The 23,015-nt window shown below is 26.5% G+C and overlaps 1 protein-coding gene across 1 annotated transcript; it reads left to right on the forward strand.

Moving 5' to 3' along the window:
• Positions 1-18,229: 18,229 nt before the first annotated feature.
• Positions 18,230-21,849, forward strand: LOC126898768 (uncharacterized). The gene is made up of 2 exons (XM_050673089.1): positions 18,230-18,412; positions 21,492-21,849. The coding sequence occupies exons 1-2, from the start codon at positions 18,289-18,291 to the stop codon at positions 21,692-21,694; spliced, it is 327 nt and encodes a 108-aa protein (XP_050529046.1). The 5' UTR covers positions 18,230-18,288; the 3' UTR covers positions 21,695-21,849.
• Positions 21,850-23,015: the final 1,166 nt, after the last annotated feature.

Genomic DNA, 23,015 nt, shown 5'->3' on the forward strand with positions numbered 1-23,015 from the left:
TATGGACTCTTGCTAGAAGCTATTATGTTTTATTTTTTGAGTTCTTTGATTTGTTTATTGCCTGTTTATGACGGAAAAGCAACTGGTATGTGTAATTACTAGCGTCATAAGTTATTTTAGTCTGGTTAACTATTAATGTACGTTTTCTTTAGTGCAACTAAATGTGGTACTAGCTTCTAGCTTGTAAAAGTATTTATGTAGTGATAAATAGCGACAGCTTGTCTTCATTTAAATCAAAAATGTTCAAATACTATTTCAGTTTGAATACATTCCTTGAGGAAATTCAGAAAAAGTCAGCACATTAGGGTCGTGAGAAAGTTAGAGCGTTGAAATAGAGCTGATATCTGACAATGATTAACATTATTATTACAAAAATAGCTTCTACGGGAATCTATTAAATTTCATAATTTTTATAAATATAATTTTACAATATTGAAATACCCTTTTTACGGTAGCTTAATTTTAAGATGATGTTTTTAATATTTAAATTTAAGGGCATTTTTGAAATTTTCAATACTAAGAGGTTAAACTGGATAAAAAACGGGTTCTTTTGACGTAATTATCATGAAAATCAATGAGACCTGTGGATATTTATGGACAGACATAAAAAAAATTAACCATCACAAAATCTATACCTTCTCAATTTCACATCAAAATTAAAAAATTACTATTTTTAGCTTATTACTTACAAAAAAAATCAGGAAATGTTATCAACTATAAGACAAGGTCTTACTGAATTACAAGCATTTTATTATATAAAATGGATATAGACCGCTGGCAGTAACATATTTTTCTTGAATTATTAGCTATTTATACTTTGTAAGTTCATTATTTATTCCTTGTAAGAGTGTCAACATTGTTTTTTCAACTGGGAACACATATTTTGAATTTAATAAAATGTTTGAGGTTTTATTTTAATAATAAATGGTATTTGAATTTTTAACATAACTTTTATCATGATATTGTTAAGTTAAAATTTGGTAATGAGACTTATTTTTGTGAGATAACATATATGGGGTGTTGCATATGTGATGCTACTAATTTTTCACTAGCCTGGCCGTATCCCTCTCCCTGCCAATGTATGAAAATGTGAATAACTTCTGCAATACTGGTTGAAAAGTTTATATTATCGACCAGTCATCAATTAGATAATTTTCTATTTTATAAACTAGTTTAATATGTACATATGGTTCTATTTAAAAAATAAAGTTAAAACCCTTATTAGGAAGTTATGAATGATGAACTTAAAAATTATTTTATAACAGATAAGTATAAATATGTGTAACTAAAAAAATGTTAAAAAAAACTGTTATTTTAAGAGCAATTGAGTGGTTAGTATTGTTGAGGATTATGCACCAACTCGCGTGAGATAGGTTAAAAGAGAAAAGAAAGAAATACAACTAAATCGGTATATATATATATATATCAAGCCGTATATTGATAATCTCTATAACGCGGTTATAAGTTTTATATTAAAAAAAGAAAACAAAACAACTATATATTTCTATGGACGTGTAGTGTTCGTAACTACGGTGGAAAAATGCCCGGTCCTTGCGGAAGGTAAAAGCAAAGAGAGCTACGGTATCGGTGTCACGAAGATGACTAACTGCACATATTATTGCGACGGGGTATTCGACGCTAGGCATTTGTTGGACTTTACACCACGACGATAATGCGTGTGCGTAACGGTCCGGTTTACAGTAGTGATGGGAAATATCGAATAGAAACTATCGAACTATTCGATAGTTGTCCACTATTCGAACTATTCGATAGTCATTCAAAAAATATTCGAATAGTAAAAATATTCGATAGTTACACAATACATTCGAATAGTTTTAAAAACTATTCGATAGTTTATGCTAAAAATAAACTATTCTGTTGTATAAACACAATTTGAATAGTTATACGATAGTTTAAAATACTTGAAAATGCCCATCACTAATTATTACTATTATTAATTGTATAATAATTTATTTATAAGTATTCATTAATTATCTTCTCATTATAATTAAGTATACTTAATACAAATTTTAGGTAAAACTAATCGAATATTTTTTAAAACCATTCGGTAGCCCATTCGAATAGTTTATGCTAAAAATAAACTATTCGGTTGTATAAAAACTATCGAATACTATTCGATAGTTTAAAATATTCGAAAATGCCCATCACTAGTTTACAGTGAAGCGGTGGCTGAGAAGGAGCTGATACGATCGCGGGGTGTCAAACGTGTGACAAGGCCGTGACCGTGTCAGTATTAAAAGAAAAGTGTCCTATAGGTACATCAACTTTATTTGATTAAATAGCAAAGTACATATTTAACTAGATTATAAAACAGAAAATAATGCAATTAAGAAAATGACTAGTCGATAACAATTTTTGGACCAGTATTTCAAAAGTTATTAACATTTTTATACCAAATAAGGTGAAGGATTGAAGTTGAGAAATGTCTAGTGATAAAAATTGTATAACCCACTCTTCACTTTCAGTCCCTATGTTAAATTGTTAATAACTTTCAAAATATTAGTCCAAAAGTTACTTTCGTAATAATATCATTATATAATAAATGAACTAGTTAATTATATTTAATTTTACCATTTAAAAAATTTAAGTTGATTCTCTTATATGGTAGAGGGATGAACTATTTTATATCCCATAAATGTAGATGCGTGTATATTTCACATAAGCCAAAAAAATCGTAAGTAATTGAGAGGTTAATATCAGAACAAAAAATATTTTATGCTTACACTGCCGGTAGAAAGTTAAGTTAAGTTCACTTGATTTATTTTAGCAACAATGCAAACCTAAGAATCTATTTATTTTATTATGATATGTTGTTTTTATGAATACAATAGGTTATAACTATACAGAATGTAGTTCTGAATATTTTATTGTAGCATCTATTTAAATACTAAGAGTTAATAGAAATGATTACCATGACTTTTATTGAAATTATTTAATTCGACATTATTACAAAAAAATAGCATGATTTTAACGTAATTTTGAGTTTTTTTTATAAATTAACTGTTAATAGAAATTATCTAAATGTCGACCACATATAAATCTAAAAACAATTATTTTTTTAAATCATCATATAATATTCAATTTAATGATATTGATTTCAAAGTTGATCTAAATAAAAGTATAAAAGCTCAAAAATTTTTACTATCTGTATTCCTATATTATTTCTGGAGATATTTAAATTTAAAAGTAAATACTTTAAATAATCTTTCTATAAAAAAAAAATGTGAATTTTTTTTTTAATGCAAATTTTTCACAGTGTAAAAGTTTTTAGGATAATTAATTTTTGTATTATAGTACATTTTAAAAGAATTAATTTGATGTATGTTTGAAAAACGTGGTAGTTTCGGAAAATATCCGAAATTTGTGTTGATAAAAAAATTAATATGTGAATGGTCTTTGTCAAACCCTTCTTATGCATAGGGTTTTCATTGGATAAAGCCTACCCGATTAGAGAATATTTGATCTTAGATATTCTATTAAAATTTCATTAGAATCAGTACTTTTAAAAAAAGTTATAGCAGTTTTAAAATGCAGATTATATTTTTATAAGTGCCGTCTTTATAGTTGCGTAATTTTGAGATATTTGCCTAAATTTCCAAAATTAAGGGAACTTTTCCAATATTTGTTAAGTTAAAGTTTAACTAAATGAAAATTGGGTTCTTTTTGCGAATTGTAATCATCAAAAAAGAAATAAAATATAAGTTATTAATATTAATAATTTAAATAGTGAAAGGTTAATAAATACGTAAAAGGGATAAAATTATAGAAGGAATAATTACTGGTATCTCGTGGTTGAATAATATTGAATAAATTAAGTTAAATATCCCTTAAAGTTTAAACTCAATCAAACCCAACCTCTCACTTGACCAATTTTTTTAAACAATCGTCAAATGATCACAACTAGTGTCTAATTAAAGATATTACTCCCCTTGCTTTTGGAATAATCCGTCGATTTCTTAAAATTAAATACTATCTGCAGATTTGATCAAAGCGTTTTTTATGATGGTGGTTTTAATCACTGTCAGATATCATCTATACTTGTGCCAGCTATGCTTACGACCCTCCTGTGCTACTGTTTTTTTAAAATACACTTATACTGTTTTACAAAAACCCACCTAATGACATTGAAACGGTAATATAGGATTACACAAACATGTAAAATTAAGTTCGGCTGGTATTAAAACGGCACTGGTCAATTCGACAGTCATATTGAAATATTGTTTACACAACAAAAGTGTTATAAATATTTTGTTAATTTAAAATCTCACTAACGAGTATATAAAGACGAAAGAACAAAGTTAATTATTATCTGGTTAAATTAAAATGCGTGGAATAGACTATAAAGAAAAGTTGGTAAAACACGGTATATCAGAACACGTAAGACGTCAAAAAACGGCGAGAGCGTTTGCCGATGGCGCTCGGTGATCGGCTGTGGTTCAGTACATAGACATGCACCCTAAAAAGTTCGTGGGGATATTCTAATCTGGCTGGACTTGCGACGTAAAATGGCGGCTGATGAGAGAGTGTATCCGTTTGTTAAGCTTACCGCAAAATATAAATTATTTGTGAATTAGTAGCAATTTACTTAGAAAATCAAACTTTTATGTGTCAGACCCTTCTGAATCAAAAAAAATCTTGTACAAATGTTGTTTAAATTGACAAGATGATGTTACTCGAGGTACAGCATTTTTGACTAAAATATTTTCACGTTGTAATAATTTACTTTATAGATATAAATTAAAAAATAAGAAGTAATTAACAAACAAGCTTTAAACTCATGAAATTTACATTTTACCCAAAAGCTTTTTTCAAGAAATTTCTGGTTTAATTTTTATTAATCACTCTGTATTGTGATTGCCATTTGAATTCGATTAAACTGTAATTATACTGACATTATTATCACAGAATAGTTATTCTACGAAACAAAAATTGTGAAAATGTAAATTATAATATACCATTTGATCGTCTACAGGCTCCTAAATATCGGTTGGCCTGACTGACTTAAGAAATGAATAAAGGAAATCCTATACCTTATTAATTAAAGAAACCAAAAAATAGATTTGTCTATAATAACAAATATTAATGTAATTAATAATCAAATTTATATTTGGGCGTCCCCAATTACATTACTAATAGACAGATGAATGAACGATTAAATGCAGTGATATAAAATGAATACAAGTATAACTTTATAAAAATGATTGAATGTGATGATCTGACCTAGTAATAACTTCAGTATCGAGTAAATGTAAACTAATAATGAACTGAGGCGTCAACCACTCTTCACACGCTTTTCGGAAACAACACCGATACGGTCCCAACTATATCTTTGAGCACACGTATGGTAAATCTACCGTAATCACGTATGTGCCACGATACTGCAATGGTCGCGGAAAAACTACTGGCGACGCCTATGTGTCTACACAACTCGACCATACACCTATTACAATAGACTAGATAAGGCGACGACTATCACCGGGCAGCGAACGGCTTCCCCACTACTATATGTAACAGGTTTCGTTTGGGTTGGAAGTTGACCGCGGCCACATATAACTCGCCGCAACATACTCCTTCCTTTGGAAGGGCTAGCCTTACAGCTGCTCAATGAACGTTAAAAGGTATGGCTTAATGGTGTGATAATTATGATAACATTATCAATGGTGTAATGAGTTTTAGATCTCTGTTCGACAAGTCTTCACGGTCAGTTATGACATTCATAAATTAAATAGTTGCAAACAACGATTATTAAATTAAGGTAACATTAAATATCACATCTACAATTACAGAACACACAACTAAAATACAATAACGACATGACATATAAAAATAATTTATTATTTAAATACAATAACAGTTGAATAAGGAAAAAATGATNATATATATATATATATATATATATATATATATATATATATATATATATATATATATATATATATATATATATATATATATATATATATATATATATATATATATATATATATATATATATATATATATATATATATATATATATATATATATATATATATATATATATATATATATATATATATATATATATATATATATATATATATATATATATATATATATATATGTTAAGGAATAATAGGAACTTAATGATTAGACTAAAGAAAAAATGGACATGTGCTTAGGAAATCATGACGTTGGCAATAATACCAGCTTCATGATTGGCCTAGTAACCGGTCCGTTAATAGTGTGCAACTGGGCTACACGCGCAACTTTATCCTTGCCTAGAATAACACCTGTCACCTTACCTAACCCTCATACTAACGGACTTGTATTGCTCTTTTTTATCACAACCATATCTCCTACCGCGATGTTGGGTTGTTCTCTGGTCCACTTCAGCCGTTGTTGTAAGGTATGTAGATAGTCCTGAGACCACAGCTTCTAAAAACTCTGTTGGCAATTCTCAAATAATTTCCATCGTTGTATTTGATTTTTTGAGATCTCTGGTGTGGGAGGGTATGGAATGGCTAGGAGAGGTTGATCAATTAAAAAATGTCCGGGTGTTAGATAGTCTAAATCTTGGGGGTCTGCAGACATAGGGGTTAATGATCGAGAATTCAATACAGCCTCAATACGGGTAATTAGAGTAGTAAATTCTTCATACGTAGGTACATGGTTACATAGCATCCGCGTTAATCGTACCTTCATGGCATGGACTGCCACCTCCCAAAGTGCCCCGAAGTGGAACGCAGAGGGGGGTTGAAATGCCAATGAGCGGGTATTAACGCTTCAATTCGCTCCTGTGCATCCTCAGTCTGGACGAGCGACCGTTAAACATTAGCTGCTCCGATAAAATTTGTACCACAATCTGAATGAATGTCTGTGGAAATACCCCGTCTTGCCACAAATCGATCTAAAGTAGCCAGAAATGCCTCTGTAGATAAGCTAGATACTAACTCTAAGTGATTGGCTTTAACAGCAAAACAGACAGATATTGCCACATAACCCTTGTATACTCTGGACTTTCGGAGAGATGTTTCTTTGAAGGAGAAGGGGCCGGCGTAATCGATTCCTCCGCGCTGGAACACACGACACTGCTAAACGCGAGAACTAGGCAAGTCAGCCATCAACGGCTGAGGATTAATGGCAGCTAAACGAACACATGTACTACATGTGATCGTCACTCGACGCACAAGTACACGAACAGATACGATCCAAAAATGGCACACAATAAGGGTGACAATAAGTAGGAGTCTAGAATGACAAGTGACGCGATGCCTATTCTGACACAAAAGCATAGCTAAATGACAATTCAGGGTGAGCAGAATAGGGTGTTTTTGATGTTCATGAAGTCGGCATTTTGTAGACGCCCTCCTACGTGTACTATCCCGTTATCATCTATAAACGGCATCAAACGTGAAAACACTTTTGATGAAACAGGTCGCCTGTTCTGTAACTCGACAATAAGATCTTTAATTTATCATTAAACATCTCTGTACCACGCTGCTCTTTCTATCAAAATCTAAAATTATTCATAACTATTGGTCAATTATCAATTGTTACAAACATAGAGAACAATAGAAACCCGTTTCCTTCCTTACTGAACACTCTATATAATGGCCTAAGTGTTTTGTATCTACAAACTCCTGTAAGAATATTGTTTAGTAAAATAATCATAATTATTAAACCGTATATACAATAAAATTGTAAGTGCTAATAATCTATTACACGTTTTCAATATAATTTATTAGATTGCTGATTTATTTTAGTATATTCCATTATTATCTTCAAGTGTTTTCTTTCAATATTAAGTGTATTATTAGCATTTACACGAATATAAAGCAACAAGGCTGTAAAAACTCTATGTTTATTCAAATTCTAAGATCTATATGTTTCCAATTTATTAAAATTGTTTATTTAACTTTTCTTAAGATAATCTTGAATATTAATAATTAAACATTTTAATGGCGATGGAAAAAAATATATAGATAATTATACAGTAATACCTCTGTGCAAAAACAAAGACAAAGAAAATAATAGAATAGTTAAAAAGAATCATCACTAACGAATTATTATTTTTTTATTTTAGTTAGTCAACAATTTGATTTATCTAAAATTTGTTCATAAAATAAATATTCATTACACGTTTTTAAAGTTATTTTTTAGCCATAAATATCATTTTAAATAATCATAAAAGTACATTTTTACAAGTTTTATACATAAATAAGACAAATTGACGCATTTTCTTATTTAAATATAATTGCGTGTTCTTTTAACTTAAATTTTTTCACTTCGTGTAATCAATAATTTGATTTTTGTTTAAAATAGTAATATCGCTGTAAAACTTAATATGGTAAGTAAGCATATTGGAATATTTCATTTTGTATATATTATATCTTATAATTCAATCTTTAAAATTATAATCACTTTTATTTAATCACATATTTTATATTTCAGAAATCAATCATGTTATTAATTTTTTACTTCATTCTTACTAAAGGTAACAAAAATTAATTGTTAAGTATTATTTTACTAAATTAAGGAACTATTATTATTATTATTATTTGAGTAAATAACATGTTATATCGAAAAAAAATCGATAGATCTAAGTATTATGATTAAATATCTTAAAAAGTGTAAGTTAATTTATAAATATTACATTATGTTTGATAAACATTTTAGAAAATATTAATATTAATTTAGTTAAATTATCAAAATTGATTTTGTTGCAGAAGGAGTATATTCAAGTGAGTATTATGATATTCAAATTTGTTAGTCTATTAAGTAAACTCATTAACTTAAATTAACGGAAATTTAAAATTTTACATTTGAATGACTTGATTAAAATTTTTTAATTGTGATAAAAATTATTCTGAAATAATATAACTTATCTTATAATAATTAATTATTGAATAGTAGGAACCATAACGCAGAAAAGCGTAGAAATTTAGTTAGACACAGAAAATGTATAAAACAGCTTAAACCTTGAAAATGAACTGAAATTTAAATAACTTAAGTTTTCAAAATAAGAGACATTAGATATACTTAAAGAATAGATCAGAATAATTAAAAAAACGTGGATTAAATAAATATGATTAACATTAGAACAAATTAACTGACCAATTGGACAAATCTCGTGTTTCATAAATATATTTTTTTTAATTTCGCTATAAATCAACTATAATATCAAAAAAAGGGAAAATGTAGAAGTATCTGAACAAATTAATATTAATAATAATGAAAAAATTTAGGCTCCATATAAGAAGTTTTTTATTATTTGTATTAAAACTAATATAAAATTCTAAATATATTACACGAACAGTACAAAAAATAATTTACATGAATAAATATAATTTAAATTAATTAATTAAACTTACAAAATAATTTACTACTAAAAAATAAATTAGATAAGGTCAATAATTATAATAGAAATAGACTCATAAAAAAATTTACATTCGTGATGTGCACCACTAGGGTACAGATTGAAAGTTCATCTTTCATGGAAAAAAAATTCAACTGTTCCATTGTGTATAAATTTTAAATTAATATTTTAATAAATCATTTTTTATGTATTATAATAAACTAATATCATCAGTGTTGTTAAAAATTGTATTTGACATTAACAATTAATATGAAAATACATTATATAGATTCGGCATTAGAAAGTGGTGAGTAAAACAACTAATTGTTTATTTAAAATTTGTAAATCATAAATATGTACTAATTACATCATCGTATTAAGTGTAAATATGTAAGTAAATGCGTGAAAATTTTCTTAATGATTAAGTATAAGTTATATTTAAATTATTTACGTATAACTGAAATGAAAAAGTATTAAAAATGAAACACCAATTTTTACGAAATTTCATAGTTTACTCTTGTTTTTTTCCATGAACAGTAATTATGATAATTTTTGATCATGCAATAAACCAAAAAAAAAATTAAAATCCTAAACAAATTTTCAATATATTGTTTATTTAATTATCTGAATAATCTACTAACTAGTTTATAACTGGGAGTTAAACAAAAATAAAACTTATTATTAAACGTTTATTTTGATAATTTTTTTAAACAGGTTAATTTTCTCGCACTAGTCAGTCTTAATGTTACATACAATTTTTTAACATGATTATAAAAAATTTGAAGATTTTAGAGAAAAATAGAATTATTATGCATATATAATATATATATATTATATAATAAATTTTTATATATACTGAAACATTCTAACATTCATGAGAAATTACAAATCTCAAAAGCTTAGTAAGCAAAAATTTGGCTACACAAATTGATTAAAATATAATTTTTGTCCTTAAAATGTATTAAAAAATGTTCCCTTAATTAGGTTTGATTAGTTTTTAACTATTAATTAGACCCTAATTAATTGTTTCATTTCTTGTATAGAAAATTTAGCTAATGGAATCAGTATGTATACATTCATTTTTGTAAATAATTATACAGAGTGTTCAGTAAGTAAGGAAACGGGTGTCTATTATTCTCATTTTTTATAACAATTGACCTGTTTCCTTATTCACTGAACACTCTGTATAAATAATAATTTGTTTTATACCTATTATGGTAATAAACTTCTAAAACTGAAGATTGAATTTATTTTAATAGTTTTATTTCTTGTGTAATAGTTTCAGTTCATGATGTTGGTATGTATACCTTTATTTTTGTAAATAATTTTATAAAAAGAATACATTGTTTTAAGTTAAAAAGACTATAAAATTAATTATAAGTCTATAAAAAACAATATGTAGTAATAGAAAGAATAATTATTATTTATCCATTTATTCAATAAAAAATTTAAGTCGCAAAATTAAAAAAAAAACAAATATTCATACACAGTATATTTATTATGGATGAGTGCATACTTTTTAGCTTCGATGCGAAGCGGAGAAGGTATTAATTTTACTATGATGTGTTTTTTTTTTTTTTTATGTCTGTTGCCACTTTTTCTCAGCTCTCTCTGGAACGATTTCTTTCAAAAATACGTCAAAAGATCACAAATCGTATCTAGTTGAAGACATTACCCTTAAAAATTGAAAAAAATTCCCTCGTTCCCCGCAAATGGGGGAAATATCCAAAAAAATTACAAATTTAAAAATCGCTAATTTTCGAAATTTTTTCACTTTTTTTTCTTAAAACTTCCATAACTTTTTGAAAAATCAACAAATCAACATAATTTTTTTTTATACTAAAACCTTAGATATTTACCTTTCATTTGATATCATTTTTTTGAAAATCTATCACTTAACCTGCTCATTGGGGGGGATTTAAAATGGCAACTTTTTTACAAAAATTAATTTTTTCAACTTAATTTTTGAAAATGTTCCGGAAAGACTGCGTCCTTTAAACATATATCAAATTAAAGCTTATTTTATGTACTACAAAATGAAAAAAAAAAATTTGTCCCGACACTTTTTTTTCTACATTTAAACGGCTGCCGTAGTTAAAAAAACACTATTTTTGTGTTAAAATTTTCGATTTTCGATTTTAAATTTTCAACTTAAAAATGCTATAACTTTTTGAAAAATGTATATATCAGCACAAATTTTTTTTTTCTAAATACATTATAAGTACATCTTTCATTTGACATACTTTTTATTAAAATTGGACAATTTCCCCTTATATAGGGGGCGTTCAAAACTTAAAATATTGTAAAAAACATAGATCTTTTTCAACTGAACTTTTGAAAATGTTCCGGAAATACTGCGTCCTTTAAACATATATCAAATCAAAGGTTATGTTATATACTATCAAATGAAAAAAAAAAATTTGTCCCGACATCTTATCTTCTATGTGCAAATGGCTGTCGAAAATTTAAAAAAAAATGTAATGTTTGCGATAAAAATTACATTTTATCGGGATGTTTTTTGTACTTAAAACTGCCATAACTTTTTCAAAAATGAACAAATAAAAATAATATTTTTTTGTATTGAAACCTTAGATATTTCCCTTTCATTTGATATAATTTTTTTTGAAAATCTAACACTTATTCTGCTCACTGGGAGGATTTAAAATAGTAACTTTTTTACAAAAAATAACTTTTTCAACTTAATTTTTGAAAATGTTCCGGAAATACTGCGTCCTTTAAACATATATAAAATTAAAGCTTATTTTATGTACTACAAAATGAAAAAAAAAAATTTGTCCCGACGATCTATCTTCTATACGCAAATGGCTACCATATTGAAAAATATACTATTTTTGTATGATAATTATGGGTTTTGTATTTTATTTTAATAGAAGTTGATGTTGCTTTTGCAATTATCCATCAATTTTTTAAAATTAAACACTATCTACAGATTTGCATCGAAGCGTTTCTTATGATAGTGATTTTAATCACTGTCAGATTAAATCTATCTGGACCCAACTATGCAATGTCTCCACTATGCCGCGACCCCACTGTGCTACCGTTTTTTAATGTTAACAACAAATTTTGTACGAATTCGTGCACATAAGAATAAACATATTTACACATACACAGTCTCTGCGAAAAATTTGGTATGTACTCAAAGTAGTAAGTTGTACAACAATATATTTCAAAAATTAGTTATTGTAGAAATGTGCGGAACGTAAAACGCTTTCCCTTAGCAAAAACGCGAATATTATATCTAATATTTTTTTTAAATAAACACATCTTATAGAGCATTTTTATTGGGACAAATCATCTTTAAAATGATACGCCAATATTTTTGTGTCATTTTACGCAACTATATGATAGAATAATAAGTGTTTTACTGTTGTAAAAGTTTAATGCATATAAAGCAAAATCAAACAGTGGAAACTTTGAGATTTTATAAATCTTCCGGAAAGATTCTAATCTGTATCAATTAAAGCTTCCAAAGTGTACTATAATTTTTGAAAAAAATCGTCCTGACGATCGTTCTACTATGTGAAATCGGCTGCTAAAGTAAAATAAATAATATTATTTCCAATTAAACAAATAATTTAACAATAATTATTCATTTCAAATGTTAAATCTTAAAAATAATGAAATGTTTAATATACACATTATGAAATTTAACAGATTTGCATAGAAGCGCCTTTTTGATTATGATTTTTTTAAAGAGTTATATTTTTAGTACTTGAACAATAAATAAAATATTAAAAATTCTTAGGATTTCAAAATTTCTTTAAAGTAATAGGATGTAAAAATATAATAACCAAAAAAAAAAAAAAAACGGTTGCACGTTTGGGTCGCAGCATAGCATCAATATGATATAGGACAATTATAGATGATATCTGACAGTAATTAAACACTTCGATGCAAATCTGTAAATAGTGTTTAACTTTAAGAAATCGATGGATCATTTCAAAAGCATCATTAACTCTAATTTTCTTAATTATACTCTGATAAGTAGTTATTTGATTTATACGTATAATATACGAATACATATTTATTATAGAAATTAAATCGATATTTAATAACGTGTAATGTAATTTTTATGGAGAAATTATAAAAAATTATTGTAGTTATATCCCTTATGGTTAACGTGTATAATGATTGAAGAAATTGATGCTACACTAAGAAAAAATTGTTTATTACTTGTGAATAAATTATTGGGATACAAGCAATTTTTATGAGAGATACAAAATATAATTCACCAATCCCACTTTTGAGCCGATTTCAAATCTGCAATTAGATTTTATCTATCACCTGGTTTTTGAGATTGCTTAAGATATTTTAGATTAAAAAACGGGTAATTACTTAAAAAAAATATATATTAAAAACAAAAAAAAATTTTTCCCAAATATTTTTGTATTTGATTTTGATATGTATAAAATAATCCGATCAAAATTTTGATAAAATGTAATTTTAATATAATTTTTTTATCTTTTAGAGTTGATTTTTACATAAGTTTATAGTAAAAAAAGTTAAACTTTTTGAATTTTTTAACGGTAACTTTCTTTTAGCTTAACTTGTAAATTTGATATTAATATCATTAAATAGAAATGTTTATGAGAATTATAAAAATAGTTGTGTTAAGATTAACATGCAGTTAGGAAATTTTTTAATTAAAATGTATAGTAGATTTATGAGAAAAGATCAACATTTCGTTAAAATCGTACGTTCTATGTGAAACTAAAACTGAATGGACTTGATCGTCGTGATCAGACTTAATATTTAAGATCTTTTTCGGGAATAATTGTACAATTTGATCAGGCGGAGTTACTACAAGAATTTTTAGGGTTAAAAAATCCTAAACAATCATAATAAGTGTTAAGAATTTTTAACGATTTAAAATACAATAGATTAACAATTGTATTTCAAATCGGTAAGTTTCTCATTTTACCAATGTACATGATTATTACAATCATTCATAGACTAAGATCTATTAGTTTTAATAGATGCTAACAAAAAAAAAAACAAGACATTGAAAACTCGATCCAATTCTTTTTGGATTGATCTAACACAAAGATAGAGTTTCGTACATGGAATAAATAATAACAAAATCCTTCTAATTAATATAGCTAATATTTATGTCTGATTATTAGGTTACGTATGAATAATTAATAAATGTATTTTAAAATACGTAATAGATAGAATGTATTATGTGCATTGTATCACTATAAATAATTTTTGAATATTTAATAAATAAATTGAGTTTTTAATATTTCAATTGTAACATCTATTTAGACACTAATAGTTACATAGATATGAATACTAAGACTTTTATTTAAATAAACTATTACGATACAAAAAAAATAATGGCTTTAATGAAATTTTGAAATGTTCTATAGATTTACTGTTAATAGTAATTATATAAGTTCTTGATCACATGTCAAATATTTTTTTAATTCCTTATAAAACTTTCTTTTTGATTATGACAATTCTTAACTTACAAGTAGAGCTAAAATAGTGTTCAAAAATTCAAGTTTTTCAGCTTCGATGCGAAGCTATATTAAAGCAAATTTTTGAAAATATTCCGGAAATATTGATACTTTTATTTAATCTTAAATTACAGCTTATATTATATACTTTACTATGAAAAATAAAAAATCGAAATATACATTTTCTTCTTGGTGAAAATGGCAACCGTATTAAAAAATATGCTATTTTTGTGTTAAAATTCTAGGTTTTGTATTTTATTTTATTTTAAAATATTTTAAGATGAGAGAAAATAGACTTAGATGGTTTGGTCATGTTATGAGGAGAGAAGAATCGGAAGCTGTAAGAACAGTTATAGAAATGAATGTTGAAGGAAGGAGAGGTAGAGGAAGACCAAAAAAGAGATGGATGGATGTTATTGAATGCTATTTGAGGACAGCTGATGTGAGCGTAAATGATGTGGAAGATTAGGATAAGGGTAGTCGACCAACAGTAGTTGGGATTATGGCGAGGAAGAAGAAGATTTTACAAGGGGAATACTTAGACTTTCAAAAATTATTTTTGCATAGTTAAATTTAGTATACATTCTTATTTCTACCATTTAAATGGTTTTATTCAGATATCCAAAATAAAGTGAATAATTTTAGATATTAATAGTTAACTAGGCTAGCTGGGACTCTACAAAAAATATTACATCAGAATCAGTGTAACAAAAGTTTATTAAAAATGTTGACACGGTACCGTGTTTCCCTCAGCCGCACATCACGTTATCAACCTAAATGAAAGTGTATCAGGATCTGAATCATAAGTGCACTGTGACCTAGTGGTAAGGTTAGTCTATACGACGCTTAGGGTCGCGGGTTCTAATCTCGTACCGTACCTTATTTCTTACATGATTTCCGGTACACTTTCTAAAACCGGCCGTCAATCGCCGGCGGCCGTGTTAATGTTATTATTAAAATCAGGAAAATTCAAACAGAGAATATAATAAAGTTTATTGGGTATAAGGTTAACGTTGTTTGTTTACGGTTTGTTAATGAGGTATTCCCTTTAGGCCTATTCAAAAATTATTTTTGGAGGGTATTTAATATTTTTTACTTTGTTAAACATGTTATGGAATTTTTTTTACTAAAAATCAAAGTACTTTCGATGAAAAAAAAAATTTTGAAAATCCGAGCACGCTAAATAATTTTTCCAGAAAAACGTTTTTTTCCTTGTTCTATTATATAATAAGATACTATTTGGGTATTTAAGTTAAACTAGATGTTAAAAACAATAATTATAATTTCTTTTTGATAAATTGTTAAATTCGATTGGCATTTAAGGATTTAAGAAGGACTTGATTTAAAATCATAAAAAATATTTGTCAAATTTTTAATTGATTATTCTTTGTCACATCAGATGGCAAATGAATGTTATTTTTAATTATAAACTTTCATAAAAATCTGCTTTAAAGGATCAAAAAAATAAGTTACAATGACATTTGGAACTGAAATTTTGCACAGGTTATTTTTAACAAATTAAAAATCAATAATAACTTGATTCGACAGGAGGGATTCGAACCTCAATAAAAAAAAAAAAATTTCTAACAACATTTTTGTTACAGATTGCCCTATTTGTTTTGATCCAGTACAAGTAAATAATTATATAGTCACCAAATGTTGTAAACGCATATTTTGCAGAGGTTGTTGGAATCATATGGGAATGATCTCAGAAACATTTTCCTGTCCCTTGTGTCGTAGTTATGACCATTCGGGTAAGTTCTATCTAATTTTAATTTAGTTTAATATAAAGTCTAATTGTTCTAGTACATGTAACCTGAACAATATAATGTATTGAAAAATGTTATTCATGACAAAAAATTTCGTATAGAATAATTTTTTTTTACGTATACAATTACATTTCTCTGAAAATAATAACAATATGAAGAATATTACTTTTTTTATTTTATATTATTTTAGAAAATAATACTACCTACATAAATCAATATGAAATTCTAAATCTTGCATGATTTAATTGAAAAAAAAAGTGTTGATTACATTTTGTAAACACTGTTTAAACGTAAATCATCAAACATATTACTAAGAATGCTTTATTTCTTGCTAATCACTGAAAAAATTAATTCCATAGGTTTGATTTTTTAAGTGTGAATTTTATATCGTAATTAATAAATTTACATACAACTAATAAGGTATATTAAATTTTAGAAAGTAAAAACAATGTTTTCCTCATTTTCCCTTTTTTCACAATAATTGTTTTTCTATTGCTAATTTTATTTATTTGCATAAATTATAATAGGAGATCGTTTTGGTTTATATCAATATATTTAATTGATTAATATAATTAAATAAATTTTATTAGTTGCATCAAATAAATAAACCTAATATTTAACTGTATATTTTATATGTTATGATTTATGCGTTATATATATTTTTTTACAGGTACATGTATGTATACAATTTTTGACAATCATATAAAAAATAAAAACTAAATAAGACAAAAGTAAAAAAAAATTATAAAAAATTATTTAATTACTATGACTTTGCATGTATGGGGAGCATAGTTTTACTATCTATTGTTATGCGGGGGACACGTGATTTAAAGTAGGCGATAGAAATAAATGAATTCGGGCTTATTTTTATTTAATGGGTGTAATAATTTAATATAATAATATAAAATACAATTTAATCGACACAAAATATAACATAGAAAATGACATAGTATTATGAGCTAGAATAGGATTCAGATATACTCTCTAGGTAGGCTTATACTACGACGGCTATTTCTTACTTTAGAACGTAGGGTACGAGTGGCTGGAACTAGAATAAGATTTAAATTAGATCTTAAATGAGTCAGTGGTCCATAATCGTTATTACTTGAAAATTTATTGTTTCAATTGGGTACCCCTTTGTACTGAAATGAGGTTCAATGATTTTGATTAAAGTATAACACAGTAAATTTGAAATAATTAGAAAGTGACTAAATAATAAAAGAGCATTGTGATCTACATTTTTTTATAATTTAAAATAAAATGTATGAAAAATCATACAAAATATTTTTGAAAATATGTATTCTAAATAAATTAAACAAAATTATAGGGTATCTGATTGAAACAAGTTGTTGCTAGTAAATTTCGTAACAATGGAAATATCTATGTTATTAGAATTTATTAATTAATGAACATTTCCCAAAAAATTCATATTTTTAACATTTTCTATTCAATTAAAATTTTTGCGTTAGTTAATTATAAATATTTTACATTATTATAGATAATTTTTCTGGCAATTTGTTTGCTTGTTTACTTTGTCAGTATGACATTAAAATTAAAATAAGAAAGAACTTTAAAACCTCTTAACTATATATTTTTTTCTAAAATTAAAATTATTAATAAATACATGTAAATTTTCAAACATCTATTGTTATTTGAAGTATGTATTTCTTGCAAATCATCAATGGACGATAACGAAAAATTTCAGTACATAACAAAATGTTGTAATAAACGATTGTGTGATTATTGTCAAGGATTTTGGGAAAATAATTCAACATGTGTTGAATGTAAAAAAACTCACAAAACAGGTATTATTCTTTCATATAGATAATACACATATAATTAAAAAGATTTAAATGTGTATTTCAACCGCGCTCAATACCACAGACACTGAATACATACTTATCCTAATATTGGTGTCAAACAATCAATTTTTATAAAAAAAATACAAAAAATCAAATTTTTTTAGTAACAAATAATATAAAAGTATACTTCTAACAATGAACAAAACTGTAAAAATTATTTTAAAAAATGGTAACACAAATTATTCACTGGATCAAAAATGTTGGATTTGTCAAACATCCTTTCCATATTATATTTATAGATTTATCTGTTACCAATAAGTTTTTAAATTCATCTCTTTTATTTTATAAGGGTATTAATATTTTTCGAAGGCAACTTACACATTTAGCTAGCTTCATTATTAGATACTAATAAAATTAAAAAGAAAAACCCAGCACAGTATGGTCGAGTGTCAGTAGGGACGTGGCATAGTTGGATCAAGGATAATGATATATGACAGTGATTAAAATCACTATCATAAAATACACTTCGATGCAAATCAGTAGATAGTGAGTAACAAAATTTAAAGTGTTCACCATAGAAGTCTTTCAGTGAGTTTAGTCAATTGGCTATAAGACACTTAACACATTAATCATTTGGACACTATTTTTTTATTCTATACGAATTAAAAAATTAAAACATAGAACGTCTTCATTTTAAATAGCAAACGAAACTAATACAACAAATAAGATAACTATTTCATTTATTTACAAAACATTTTTATTGAGGTGATCCAACTCTGTCTTCTCTGTTTCATTTAATTTTCCGCTTCACAGAACTCAGCCCGTTTAAAAGGCTATTAAATGGTTCTTGGTTACAATGATGACCCAAGTAACTTAATTTTCACGTCCAAATGATATATACGACAAATCAATTGGTCGACGATTGCGACAACTTTTTGAATTCCCAATCACTAAATGACCGCCAAGTTTAGTGAGTATCAGAATTTTCATTTTGTGAAAGGAATGGCAAAAAAATATATTAAGCTAATTATTTTTAACCATAAAAACAACCATCAACAATAACAACTGATTACACCGTAAAGCCCTGTTAACAAACCGGCATATGTGTTGACCACCACCTAACATAGTATACTTGAATGCTCGATACAGTGATCAGTGCCGGCGCAAAGTTATTCGGGGCCCGGGCCAAGTTAGCCATGAGGGGCCCCAGTAGTAGTCTCTATTTCTGGGTTGAAATTTTAGTTCCGACGCGAAGCTGGGAAGTTATTGGTTTAACTATGATGTGTTTTTTTTTTGTGTCTGTTATCACTTTTTCTCAGCTCTCACCAAACCCATTTCTTTCAATTATACGTCAAAAAATCACAAATCGTATCTAGTCGAAGACATTATCCTCAAAAATTGAAAAAAATGTCCTCGTTTCTCGTAAATGGGGGAAATCTCCAAAAAAATTACAAATTTTGAAAATCGCTAATTTTCAAAATTGTTCAATTTTTTTTACTTAACATTGCCATAACTTCTTTAAAAATTACGAAATCAATATAATTTTTTTTTATAGATGCTTGATATCTTTACCTATCATTTGGTATATTTTTTTTTATATCTGACCCTTTACCTGTCCACAGGGGGGGATTTAAAATGACAACTTTTTCACAAAAAATTAACTTTTTCAACTTAAATTTTGAAAGTGTTCTGGAAAGTCTGACACTTTTATATATATCTTAAATTTAATTTAATGTAATATACTTTACTATGAAATAAAAAAAATTCGGACATTATTTTATCTTCATGGTGAAAATGGCTACCAAATGCTATTTTTGTGTGAAAATTCTCGATTTTGTATTTTATATTTTTAACTTTATAATGCTATAACTTATTGAAAAGTGTATGGATCAACACAATTTTTTTATGAGATATAATATTTTTTAATAATCTCATTTTCATTCATGATATTAATAAGGAAATATCAGATCATGTAGCTTTTGGAATAATCCACCAATTTTTTTAAATTAAACACTATCTAAAGATTTGCATCGAAGCGTTTTTTTTTTATAGTGATTTTAATCACTGTCAGATATCATTATACTTGATCCAACTAAGCTACGTCACCACTGTGCCGCGACCCCCTGTCCTGGGTTTTTTTTTTTTTGCTCAACCGACAAAAAAGTAGATATGCTAAAGACAAATTAAACAAAGCCAATTGTGGGGCCCGGGCTAGGTGCCCCGCTTGCCCCGACGCTTGCTCCGACACTGCTACTGATGTCCGTTGTTTGACGGCGTCAGCATAAAGTAATGACAGTTATTTATTAAAAGAAATTTCTAGAACGCTTAATGCATTCTTTATGTACGTAAAGTCCTATTTTTCACGATTTGTTTTTAATAAAAAAAATAAATAAAACATTATTTTTTAATTTAAAATTTTAAAATAACCAGTTTTTAGATATTTTTTTAAAGGATGATTAATGAATCGATTAGTACCAGTAATTATTCAACTACAATAATTTCAATACGTGTATATTATTTATGTGTACATCGGGTGTGGGGTATGCATTGAAATATATTTCAAAATTACCAATACGAGCTGTACCCAGTAGGTTGAGTAGTCAATTCTGTATAGTTATATTCTATAGCATTCAATAATATACTGATATCCATAAATATTCCGTGTTTAACTTAGATTAGAGACGCGGATATGACACTATTTATTATTAGACATTGCTTGACTTCTTAGCATTCTTAGCAGCCTAGGTTCAAAATGATTAATAACTTTCAAAGTATTAAAGTTGTCATATATCAGTTATTTTTTTAAGTAGATCAGTATCTAATAAATAAGCTAGTTAAATATGAATGTAATCATTCAAAAAATGAAGTTACATTTGCTTTTTACTTTCTCACAATACATAAAAGATGAATAAAAAAAGTATTTAATAATTAAAAAATCCAGTAATATAACAAAAAAAAACCAAAAAGAAATAATCCCATAATAATTTTTATTTTGCAAGTAATTGAGTGAGATGTAATAAATGGATCACTTTTATTTTCTAATATGATTTTTCGATAACATTTTAAAATTATTTTTGTTTAGATTATAATCCTATTCTAAAAATCAAAATGAAGCTACCTTGCGTTATTTGTACTCAAAATATTGGAAAATATAGTTATGATGATCAATGCAATGAGTTATATTGTAAAGAATGCTTCGCTCGAGCAGTTCAACTATCCAATCGTTGTGGTTTCTGTCATACATTATATTCAAAAAATATAACTCCCATTATAAAAATGTTCTAATAATTTTGAATATTTTTAATTAAAAATATGTGAAATATTTTATTAGATTTTGTATTTCAACATAAGCATAATCATTGATTATTAAACATATAACTAATATTATAAACTGAAAATTTCATGTTTTTGATTAAATAAATTTGAATTATTTAATAAAATTATGTATTTACTTCTACCACATACAAATGACACAAACAATGTTTGAAAATGTAAAATAAACACAAAGAAAAACATTTGTTTATAAACTTAAAATTAGAGTTTTGTAATTAGGTAATGAAATGTAATTAAAAACGATATTGAATAATATAAAAAGACAAAATCAAAATGTATTTTCAAGTAATTAAAAATAAATGTTGTAATTATTAAAACCACCTAATGACGATAAATAAAAATATGAGTAGTCTACTAGGAAAATTCCAATACCTTGATGAGCCTTCCACCTTTGAATTTCAATTAAGAAATTTAATTTTCAATCAGAATTAAAATTTTATAATTTTACTCGTTTAGTATCATATCAAATTGTTTGTATAATTCACACCATTGTACAATGTAAACTGTAAATTAATATGTAATATTTAAATATCAAACTTATGCCTGTTTGTACGATTGTCTTCGAGTAATAAATATTTAACAATATTCTCAAATTAAATCCAGTTCAATTAACTTTGAATATAAACATTAAAACAAGATAACAATATCTCATTATTGATGTACGTACTTAATGATATGTATAATAAGTCAAGATATCTTTACATATAAATCTTGCAGCGGCTTTAATTTCATTATGACTGTCAACTCTAATTGTACTACTATCATTGATTGTGCAAGACAAGTCATCGTTATAACTTTTTTACGTTCCTGTTTCGTGACAATACTCGTTAGATTTCGTTTGTTCGAACACACCGAATCCAAGTAAAATCTTGCATCCACCGTATTTTTAGCTTCGATGCGAAGCTAAAATCGCTAATTTTCGAAATTTTTTCACTTTTTTTTCTTAAAACTTCCATAACTTTTTGAAAAAACAACAAACCAACATAAATTTTTTTTATACTAAAACCTTAGATATCTACCTTTCATTTGATATCTTTTTTTTGAAAATCTATCATTTAACCTGCTCATTAGGGGGGATTTAAAGTAGTAACTTTTTTACAAAAATTAACTTTTTCAACTTAATTTTTGAAAATGTTCCGGAAATACTGCGTCCTTCAAACATATATCAAATTAAAGCTTATTTTATGTTCTACAAAATGAAAAAAAAAAATTTGTCCCGACACTTTTTCTTCTACATTTAAACGGCTGCCGTAGTTAAAAAAACACTATTTTT

This window comes from Daktulosphaira vitifoliae, unplaced genomic scaffold (assembly GCF_025091365.1).
Source record: "Daktulosphaira vitifoliae isolate Bord-2020 unplaced genomic scaffold, ASM2509136v1 Scaffold_2, whole genome shotgun sequence".
NCBI classification, from domain to species: domain Eukaryota; kingdom Metazoa; phylum Arthropoda; class Insecta; order Hemiptera; family Phylloxeridae; genus Daktulosphaira; species Daktulosphaira vitifoliae.

What these genes read in the sequence shown, in the direction of transcription:
- LOC126898768 (XM_050673089.1), top strand. Translation starts at nt 18,289, where the DNA reads ATGGACGATAACGAAAAATTTCAGTACATAACAAAATGTTGTAATAAA. An exon ending in TAAAAAAACTCACAAAACAG is followed by an intron (nt 18,413 to 21,491) that starts GTATTATTCTTT and finishes ATTTTTGTTTAG; the next exon opens with ATTATAATCCTATTCTAAAA.